This window comes from Helianthus annuus, chromosome 14, assembly GCF_002127325.2.
Source record: "Helianthus annuus cultivar XRQ/B chromosome 14, HanXRQr2.0-SUNRISE, whole genome shotgun sequence".
NCBI lineage: Eukaryota > Viridiplantae > Streptophyta > Magnoliopsida > Asterales > Asteraceae > Helianthus > Helianthus annuus.
The window spans coordinates 86,339,861-86,351,616 of record NC_035446.2 but is presented as its reverse complement, the minus strand read 5'-3'; the positions used below and the strand labels follow the sequence as shown (position 1 = coordinate 86,351,616).

At 37.0% G+C, this 11,756-nt stretch overlaps 1 protein-coding gene across 1 annotated transcript; it reads right to left on the bottom strand.

The window, feature by feature from the left end:
• Positions 1-9,251: 9,251 nt before the first annotated feature.
• Positions 9,252-9,605, bottom strand: LOC118486509 (secreted RxLR effector protein 161-like). Its single transcript, XM_035983001.1, has one exon. It carries the CDS (start codon positions 9,603-9,605, stop codon positions 9,252-9,254), a length of 354 nt encoding a protein of 117 aa, XP_035838894.1.
• Positions 9,606-11,756: the final 2,151 nt, after the last annotated feature.

Sequence of the window (11,756 nt, the reverse complement as noted above, 5' to 3'; positions counted from 1 at the left end):
TTATAGTACAAACCAAACCACTGTGGAATCTATGTTGACGTCAGCTAGACAATGACATCTAACAACTATAAAAACTTCTAACCTCTACTAAGCTAAACACTGTTACAATACAAATACCGATTACAAACTCTGATGATCCAATCCTCTGATGATATCTAACCTCTGTTGAAGCTTTCGCAGACCTTCTTCAAAGGGTGATCAGACCTTTGCTTCCAGCAGACCCTTTGTCTTCAACATCGATTTAACTTTAGCAGACTTTGTGAACCATCATACTTTAGCTTGTAGCAGAACTTAGAAAGCAACAGTTGTTTAATGCCTTTGTCATTGGGAGGAGAATGAATCCAAAACACTGTTATTGACTGATCAAATGATTGCAGATTTATTTTGGCTTTCAATCATTTGTTCTTCAGGTGATATCCACATGAGCCAACAATCTCCCCTAGAACAGATGATGCCAACACTCTTCTTTATTCTTGATCTTTATTTATCATCAACATTTCCCGGATTTTCCCTTTGAACTATAATTCAAAGTCCAAGGAAATCATGTCTTCTTCATCATCCCTTTCAAGTTGAAGGTTCAAAAGATCTTGAAGGTCATATACATTCAGACCATATGCATCCTCCATTTTCATCCTTTCAACATCACCTTATGATCTGAGCAAAGTCAATACGTGAGTGTCTGAGGATGACTTTCACTTTAGTATTTTTGGATCAGATGGTTTTTTGGGACAAGACTTATTAATGATGAGTTTGGAGAGTGAGGTCTGCTTGAAAACTTTTCAATAGTTTTCTTTAATTGAGCAGTGAGTTGGTCAGTAGCATCATCCATGTGGAACTCAATCTGACATTTGATTGCCTTTTTTCTGTATTCTTCAAACCTCTACTCATCTTCCTCATTAGTCTGCTTTTGCCTTTTTAATTGATTTAAGGCATTTGCGGGTAAAACAGATGTTGAGAGAAGCTTTTTGGAGGTTTGGGTCTGTGGAGGCATGTCGACAGTGGTTGTAGGATAGACTGGCTTTTGAGGAACATTTGGATCTTTGGCTCTAAGCTCTTCCAGTGTTCTGTAGGTCTCCACTATATTAAGTTTTAAACATCTGGCAATTGATCTTGCTGATCCATAATCAGCAGAAACAAACTCTGCTCTCATTCTCTTAAGTTTCAATGCTTCATCTGGATCCACTTGCTTGGCTTTCTTCCAATTAGGTGGATTTTTCTTAACCAGAGGATCATTGTTCATTTTAGCAATTCTTTCAATTTCTTCCATAAGAGCATCTGATGACCAGTCTTTGAATTGAGGCCTAGTTGCTTTATATAGCTTATGCTTCATTATATGATCAATGTAATCAACCCTCAGTTCCATTTCAAGCTCAGTATCTATTGGCCTCTCACATATGGATTTACTAAGGTCTTTAGCATAGTCTTCAAGCTTTCTGAGTTTAAGCTCATGTGATAGTTGACCTTGGTATTTCCTATCACCCAATCCTTTGCTCTCTTCTTTAGCTATCAGCTCAGCGTGTCTTACTTTCATTTTCAGATACTCATCTAAGTTTTGAGGCTGCCTGAATCCATCAAGAGATAGAAAGGTTCTTTTTGATAGATCCTCTATTTTGAAGAATGACTCAATTTCACCTTGAACAGTGAGCAACTCTAGAGGATATTTAGCGGCCAGGGGGATGACTGATGGTAGTGATCCAATTAGAGGGTTTGAAGTGGGATTTTTAGGTGGTAGTGATGAGGATGGAATGGTTTAAAATGGGACAGATGATAAGGGGATTGGTGATGGAATCTCCTCATCATCTTCTTGTACAACAAAGTTTTTCTCTTGCGCACATAACTGATTTTTGGTGATGGAGGTCGTTTAGGTGGTGAAGGTGGGTGTGAAGGAAATCTTTGTGGTGTTAGAGGTGGTTGGGTTGATGGTGGTGTACTGAAATTGATCATGGCAAAGGATACGCTACCATCTGCTGAAACCACTGGTGTCTCAGTAGTTGTTTGGCTAACATCTACTGATACATTTTTTGCATTAGCATCTGTTGGGTGAATGGGTGATGATAGTTGTAAAGCTTTCTTTTACTTGTTTTGTGGTGGTAGCTGTGGGGAAGGTTTGGTTTTGGGTGTAGCAGAGGATACAAGTTTTGTTGGAGTAGCAGTGGTTTTAGGAAAGGTGACACTTGGTGGTCTATTATTTCTAAAAGACTTTCTTCTCTGTGAAGTACCAATGTTTTCCTTTTTCCTCTTCTCCTCCTATTCTTTTTCCTAATTGTAAGCTTTGCTTTCTTCTGTATCTTTCTTCTTCTGCTTTTTTAAAGCTATCACTTCAGCCTTCTTGTTTAGGGTCTCATCAATCCCTTTTTTCTTTCTGGCATTTGAAGCTTTTGCAGAAGATTGTTGTTTAGCAGACTTTGGCTGTTGTTGGACCTTTGGTTTTGGCTTAGATTTTGAATCAGATTCCAACTTCCTCATTTAATCTTTCTCCCCCTTTTGGGCATCATCATCATCTTTTTCAAAGATTGGTGTAGGGGATGAGCTAGTAAGTTTGAGCAAAAGTTCCTTAATGCCCTGATGTCTGCTTGTGTATCTTAATACCTAGCATCAACATAATTCTGATAAGCTCCATATGGGTGTTGTGGTTGATTTCAGACAGATTCTTCTGAGCATGAAAGATGGGTTGCACTGACTTCCAAAGCTCATCAGCAATTTGCTGAGCGCTAGGTTGACTTTTAGAAATCTCCATTATCTGCTTCATCATATCTTTCAGTTCAGCAACAGATGTTTCAACAATAGACATTCTATCCGTCAAATCTTTATATCTTAATACATCACCTAATTTAATAGGATCATCTAAATTCCCACCTGTGGTGGTTGTATTTGTTTTGATAATAGGAGAAGACTCCATATCCTCAGAAATAAATGCCCCTTTTACTTGGTTCTGGGCACTTCCCACTGGAGCAGAGGTTACAGTTGTAGCCTCAACAGTTGTTGCCTTCAAGGGAGTCTTAAGTGTAAACCATTGTCCAACTGTAAATCAATCGATTCAACAGTTGTAGTGGTTGCTCCACTTAAACTACCACCAAGAGTTTTGTAAAACTCAACGGGTGTAACTTCCTCAACAGTTGTAGTGGCTGCTCCACATGGTACAATATTTTTTTTTCCATTTACAAAAATTAGCACCCGTAGATGAAACAATTTTTTTCAAGATACAATATCTAAGACAAAATACATGGAACAAAAGGACCGAGAGGTAACACTCTAGAGAAGAAGACTTGACTTAAAATGAACATTAGATAAAAGAAATGTTGCCAAATACATGACTTTTTCTTTAATCCAAACCTCCTAGAGAGAAAATGACATACAATTTTAATCCTATATCATTTTCTCCGTATTCTCTTCCATGTAATGTTGTCCATATGTAGATGCAACTCAAAGCTAAGAAAAGCATCATTTTTTAACAATACAAGCACAGTTTTTCCTTTCCTCTGACTATTAAAAAGGTTTTTCCCATTCTGTTTTCTACATCAACCCTGCCCTTTAGTTCTCACGCTCCCGTCTCAATCATAGCTATCTTGTCTGTAGCTGCGGAGTTTCGATGTTTCTGAACTTAGGGGGAAGACTCCCTAACCATTGGGTAGCTCGGAATGCTAGTTCTTAAGCTACAGTTTCTATGATCACTGAAGATATTTCTCATTTGAACCTTTTTAGGTGCTCTCTCTCTTCTGCCATGAGCTCTCTCTCTTCTGTCATGTTCTTAAAGAATTGAAACTATAGTAAAAAGATCGATCGATCTTTTGAGTTTTCAAAACAGAAAGATTGAGGTTTTGAGTTTAGAAAGCAATGATTGTGCAGTTCAGTTTTCGTGCCTGAAAACCGCTTTTCTTTGTCTTTTGTGTTTTCTTTCCTTGTGATTAGTTGCTTTTTAGGGTCAAAAGAATTCTACGAACATCTTGACTTAAGACAGAATGATTAATTTCAATATCAATATTCGGTACCATTTCAGACCTGTGAACAGTTTAAAAGAATTTAAAGCATTACATGGGTATTTATAGGTCAAACACATAACAATAAAAAACCGAAAAAGTAATTATTAAAGTGGAAATGTCGGATTTAAAAAAAATACGTTGAAACATTATGCGCTCTCACCTGACGTCTGAGCCATTGGAGTCGGATCTCTCAAGCCCTTAAGCTAGCTATGAGCTAGCCATTTCCCAGCCATTTGAAGTGGCTGACTTGACTTTTCCCATATTCTTGTAGCTTCTGAGCCGTTGTGGAGGGTTTTGATCCATGTATCACGTTCCGATTGATAGCCATCTCCCATTACTCCCTCCCAAGAGATGGGACGTGGCCATTTTTAAAAGAAGTCTTGGTAAGGGCTAATTTCTAGATATTCCCACGTTAAATTGAGTTTTCAATAAGTAAAAAAAAGTATTATACGTTATATTGTAATTTTCTTAAAAGTGTTTATTTAAAAAAATGTTATTTCATTAAATTACTAATTATTTCTTTAAATTATTATTAATTTTAAAAACATTGTTAAGTAGTGTTTTCAATAAATTTATAAAAAAGTCATATACGGCTAGTTAGGGTTATACACGTCTATTTTTTTTAAATACGCTCTATACGATGTATGTAACCCTATACGAGTTGTATAGGACTTAACACAATTTCTAGATCTTCAAAATAAAACAATTTCTAGATCTTCAAATAGGGGAGTGGATCAACACACACACTTTCCCCTAAACACACATATGCACACTTTGTCTTAGAATTCTCTATCACTCTTTCTCTCTCATCTCTTTTTGTGATTTTCGGCCAAATTAACGTCAAAGGTTGGTGATATCCTTCTGTATCCTTGTATTTCATGTTTAGCTTTGAATTTTTTATGTTTCTTTTAGGTTTTTTTTATGTTGTATGGTGGTTTGTGTTAGGTAATTTTAAGAAAACCGGATGCTCAGAGAGGCGTGTAATCACTCTCAGATCAAATTATTTTGGTGGTTCACCCAAATAATTAAATCGAATACAACTCTAATTTTTCAAGAAATTGAACCAGGGTATGTGTGTCTATGAAATTTTGTCTAAACGAGGAAAAACGTAATAAAAAAACTGTCTATGAATTTTGCGTTTCTTGGGATGTAACTGCCTAATGGCACTTATCTCTATTTTCACATAAAAATGCCAATAAAACTACCATTTAAACATTTCGAAAATGTGACGATTTCTAGAATATAAAATTTTCTGCCCCTTGGACCCTGCTCCCAAGGGCGTTGCCCTCGGACCCCGGCCAAGGGGGCGTTGCCCCCTTGGAACCCCCATAGAGTACGGGCTCCGTCCATACACTTCGAATTATAATGACTCAAACAAGCGTGCACTCCCGCACCTCCTAACTTGCTTGATGTGTTTTGTTATTTGCTTTGATCACCAAGTCAATGCCGATTACACTAAAGTGTCTAACATTCCTCCCCATTTTAGCGCAATCCTTGATTAACTTAAACAAATTCACAACCATCAAATTTATGCGTAAATGAAATACCGCGACGATTGAAAATCACATTAGTATATTACACATTCCAAATATTTGAATATAGGGGTGTTGCTAAGGATTGAACCCTTTCTATTCGTTGGATACAAGAAGATAATTGTAACGCCCCGAAAACAGGTTTGGTAATCAAACCCCATTAATACTAAAAGACGGGTAAAGTACCGTTAGTGGTAAACGTAACCCGGTAAATATTAGGATTTAAATAAATAATCCTAATATTAATTAAAAGCGGATAAGAACTTTCATGAAAAAAAATGGATAAAAGGCCCGAGTTAGCGGAACTTAAAACAAACGGGTTAGAACTCCCGGGACTCACTAAGTTAACTAGGGGTAATCAACGTAGTTAATTATTTGTTTAAAAACAATAAAGAAGCATGGACTAGTAAGCCTTTTATAAACCATGGATAATTGAGGGACCAAAGTTGGACAATTTCAAACTGATTTTATTAAAAAAAATTAAACACCAAACACACACTTAATTGTGTGTCAGATCGATTAGAACACAGGGGATGACCATGAGTTTGCTCTCAAACCCTAGTTTGTGCAATTTGATCAAATTGAAGGCCTAAATCAGTTCCAAATCAAAATCCGAGCATAGAATAGTGAACTCCTCTGAAAAAGGGGGTCATAAAGTATGTAAATTTCATAGAAAAATTTCATCTAAATTTCTGGATGAACATAAGAAATTCGAAATTGATGTTGCATGATTGTTGTAGGGATGAATTTGAAGTGAAATAGTGCCTAGGAATAAACCCTAATCATTAGATTGATGAAATTATGCTCAATACTTGTAAATTCCATAATCACCAATGTAGGTGATTAGTGGGTTTTGTAGAAACATGATAAACACTAGGATTAGGATGGTTATTCTAGTGTAATTTGAGTTCTTGGAAGTGATTTTAGAATATGATATGAAAAATTTACATGAACATGCTTAATTGATGTTAATCTTGGCTAAATGACAAGTTATGAACTTGATTGTAAATATGTAAAAATTATGCCCACTAGGTTCTTGTTAAAATGCCTGAATGAAATTGCAGTCTATTCGGTTGTGTATAAAACTTGATTATAATAGGTATTCGGATGAATGCTAAATAGTATGATAACACGGGTCTCGCTTATAAAAGGGGACCCTTGGTTCTTGCGAAAATGAATAAAGAAACTTGTCACGATAATCGCTTGAACTAGTTAAAGAACTTAGAAGTATAATGAATTTGATTAGAACACTGGTTAAAACGGTGGCCAAGAGATCACGCCTACCGGATAATTAAGGAATGCTTAAACTAGTTGATAGATTTAATTATGCATTCCATATACTAATGGGCGTTTGACTTTAAAAAAAAGTCAAACTGACCCACAATACTACGATAAATGATAATTTGGTATAAATCTGTAAGATGGAAAAATCTTATTTAATTATGATTAATCTAACCACCTTGAGAATATTGAATAATAGTTGGTACTCGACAATCAAGGTGGAAGCTTGGGAAAGAAGCGGGTCAAATAGAGCGAGTACGCGAAAAATGAGCACAACCGGATACAAGGTAAGTGAAACTTACACCTTTTTGTAGAATACGTATCTATTCTATAAGTTATAAATACAATAAAGATAATATTTGAAATATGGTTACCGACGCGAAATGATACGGGTCGGAACTAAAAATAAGTGTTAAAAACCATAGTAATGGTAAAACGGGGTGGAACGGTAAATTATTCACGAAAAGACTAAGATCAAATGAGTTTTCGAACGGTTACTTATTAAGTAAGCCTAAGCTAATTAAAAAGGGTAAAACAGATCAAATGGTAATATTGATACCATTTGACAATTAGCAACTAATAAGTATATGTCGAGTCTCATGCTCGCAGGATGAACGACTCGTAATTTAGCGATTCTATGAAATAGCAAACAAGTGAAGACAAGGTATTAAAACGGGTCAATATGTTGATTCGAGCCAGGTACGCATAAATAGATCTATAGTTGAAAGTTATATTCTAGTCAAATAATTAGCGAAAGTCCTTTGTCGTAAAATGAAGGACTAAAATTGACCAAAAACCGCTTAATGGGTAAACCGGGTAAACGGCCCTTAGAGGTTGTTTAGGAACTTATCTTGTGATTATGTAACCCTTAGATACGTATAAGATTTATAGGCAAAATCTTTTGTGAGTCAGCGAAAGGTAAATTTGGGATTTCGGGTTTTCTTAAGTTAAATCCAACACAGCAATAGTTGTGGTGGAGAATAAGTAGGTATTTGAATTTGGAAATGCGAGGTGTGAAAAGAGAAGAGCGGATTTGATGCTTAGACGCTCAAAACTGGATTACGCGCAAAACTCAGATATTGGACGCGTAATTCACAAAAGTCATGAATCCGAGATAAAGATTTTGAGTTAAATACTTGTGTGTATGATTTATGATTAACTAGAAACAAGTTTGTGATTTTAACATAAACGGGTTGAATAATAATAAAAAGGGGTTTATAAGCTTTAAGCTTATAAATCGGAATTTGATACGAACAAAGATGATAAACGGGTCAGTAATTTAATTACGGATGCGTAGGAAAAAGAATCACGTAAAACGGGTAAGTAGAATGAAAGTTATGACTATTTGAAGTTGAGATTTTAGAAAACTTGGAGCTAGGCAGAAAATGCAGACCCAGAGCTAGAGCTGGATCTGGTGGAAGCCAGCCTCCCCAGTGGCACGTGACAGGAAGCCAAAATTCTGGCGCGACACGCGAAAGATCGAGAGGAGTCTGTCGCGTGGCGCGACAGACTTAATTCCGAATTTTTATTTTGTTTTTGTTGGTTCGATACTAGAACTTGATTATACTATTATCTAAGATATCAAAACTAACTTTTAAGTTGGTCTTGATCGTAGGTGAATATCAGCAGTACCGGATGAAGATTAAGCTCAACATAGAACCGAATACGATGTAGTTACAAGCTTCCGTGCATAGTTTGGTCGTTATTCTAAAAGGGCAAATTGCCGCTGATCATGATGTAACGTTTTTAAAATTTAGAAAAGTTTTAATTAACTTGTATTTTCAATTTATATGTAATCATAATTACATGTTTATTTTCGTAAATTATACGAAAATTTTAAAATAATAGGAAGGGTGTTACAATAATATACACAAGTTTACATACTCTAATGTTCTTTCTTGACAATGTTGTTACTAGCCTGTGTCCCATCCTTCAATGAGCATATCAAAGCCAACTCCTAGGTAGCTCTTTATTCTTGCACATGCATATACAATTTTTCAAAGAGCTATTAAGAAGAAAACCTTCAACCTCCTTTAACTTGCAGGTTTGAACACATACCTTGGGATGATGCTACTATTATGTTCCAATTTCTAGATGTTAAGCTTTCCGCATTGAACTCAACACCTAACGTCATATTAGGTGGGAATTGGGTATCTTAACACAAGAAATCTCATGTGGACTTTAATCCTATCGCTACAGGCGCCTTGTGCACAAGATCTCTACATAACTCTTTGGTTAAGTGGTCGGCTAAATTTTGTTGAGTTCTTACAAACTCCATCGATATCACCCCATGCATGATGAGCTCAAGAATCATGTTGTGTCTAACACCTAAGTGTCTAGACTTCCTGTTATACACTTGGCTATAGGCCTTAGCCAAGGTAGCCGCACTATCACATCTAATAGATATTGGTGATATAAGTTTAGGCCACAATGGAATCTCATAAATCAAGTTTCTTTGCTACTGAGCTTCTTTGCCAGCTACGGCTAATGCTATAAACTCAGACTCCATTGTCGAATCATTTATGCAAGTCTGTTTCTTAGATGCCGAAGATATGGGACCTCCTCCAAGAAGGAAAGTCCATCCACTTGTGGAAGAATGAACTTCCTTGTTGTTAATCCAGCTTGCATCCGAATAACCTTCTAAAACCGAAGGAAATCCAGTATAAGTCAAACCATATTTCATGGTTCCTTTCAAGTACCTAAATACTGAATTTATTGTTTGCCAATGACTTGCACCTGGATTGGTAGTATACCTACTAAGCTTTCTAACAGCATAAGCTATTTCTGGTCTAGTGCTAATCATGGCATACATGAGAGAACCAATGGCCCTTGAATATTCAAGTTAGCTTACAACTACACCTTCATTAGGTGAGAGCTTAAAAGCTTGATCTGTTGGAGTGCTAACCTGAGAACTATCATGAAAATTAAAATTTTTCAATATCTTCTAAATATAATGAGATTGAGAGATCGATATGCCATTGTTCTACTGTTTGATCCTTATAGCAAGGATTACTTCCATCTCCCCCATGTCTTTCATGTCAAAACAAGATGACAAAAATTTCTTTGTTTTATCAACTTGATCCTGGTTAGTACCGAAGATCAACATGTCATCTACATATAGACAAATTATGACTCCTTTCCTAGAATCATCAAATTGTTATATACTTCTGGGATTGGAGTAGTCAACACGTACACAACTTTCAGGGTTGTGAGAAGAAAGTGTATCTTTTTCTGCCATCGACGGAAATCCTTCCCATCGAACTTCTCCAGTTTGTCAAACTTGCTTGTTATATCCTTCATTGATCCGCTTGCCATCTTCACAGAAATAATTTGATCTTTGTTGGCGATTTTCAGAAAACCGGATGATCAGATAGGCGTGTAATCACTCCCAGATCAAATTATTTCGGTGGTTCACCCGAATAATTTAATCGGATACAACTCTGATTTTTCGAGAAATTGAACTAGGGTATGTGTGTATGTGAAATTTTGTCTGAACCAGGAAAAAAACGTAATAAAAAATTGTCGATGAATTTTGGGTTTCTTGGGATGTAACTGTCTAATGGCAGTTATCTTTATTTTCAGACAAAACTGCTAGCTCGACTCCAGCCAGGGGCTCTGCCCCTTGGACCCCGCTAGGGGCTGCCGCCCCTTGGACCCTGCTCCCAATTGCGCTGCCCTCGGACCCCCGCCAAGGGGGCGTTGCTCCCTTGGAACCCCCGTAGAGTACGGGCTCCGCCCGTACACTTCGAATTATAATAAACTCTACATCGCTTTCTGGAGAATTATACGCAAACTGGTGCATAAACGTACTCAGTTTAATGCGACAAATACTCCGGAACATCAACATATACTCAACATACCTTAAATAACCTTTACATAACTTAGAAATAAGTTTTGAAGGCTTTGGTATGGCAAAAACAAGTTAATTAGCTTACAGGGACTAAACTTGAGAAACTGCGAAAGTATGCCAATTTGAACTGTAACGAACATTCCAGAACATGTCCATAAGTTAAACATACCATAAATGTCCTTTACATAGCTTAGAAATAGGCTTTGAGGGGTTTGGTATGCTAAAACAAACTTTTGGATCATTCAGGGACTAAAAGTGTCAAAAAGTGCACAAGTTTGCACTTTCGCGCATAACTTACGTTCTGAATACATCTGGACATCGAAAAAAGTTTATGTAAGCATCCTAATATTATGCCTTAGTGTTTGGCATGAGAAAAATCCATTCGTCGCGTCATTTGGATCGTTTTTCGCGCTTATGCGCATTCCGTGGTAATTAAGCGAACAATCGCGTTCGTACGACCAAACAAACCAACATCCGGAATATTTTTGAGCATGTTTCATGTCCACAATGTTTAGGCATCATTTTAGGGCCTTAAAGTTGGCTTTACGGGCCTTAGAAGTGCTGAAAATGGCTTAAATACGCGACAGGGACCTAAACTGTAAATTCTGCAAGTGGTGCAGATCAGACAAGGTCAGGCGGGGCGCGTAAGCCTGGAGGCAATCCTTACGCGGGCCGCGTCAGACATACAGATCAGATAAGATCAATTAGTCAGCTAATTTCAGCTGATTAAACCACAACCACATGAATTCACTTGCCCTTTCAGCTCACTAAGGGTCATTTTCAGTAACCACAACTTTTCGACAAGTGTACGCACGAGATTCGATCACGTTTTTCAAGAAACGATCCTAACGGTTCGGGAAATACTATAAATACCCTACCCCCATTCTTGTTAAAACCCACAAAAATCTGATCTAAGCTCTAAGTTGGAACCTTTGTTTCATACCTGAGCCATTTTGATCTAGATTAGCATTCGGGGACCCTTCGTAAGTGTTCTTTCGCTCTTTTATTCGTTTTTTGAGTCCGAAAGTCAAAGTTTTGTTTGACTTTCTGTGTGACCAGCCTATGGTCAACACAAAGTTCATTGGAACTTCATAACGTGAGCGTGATCACGAT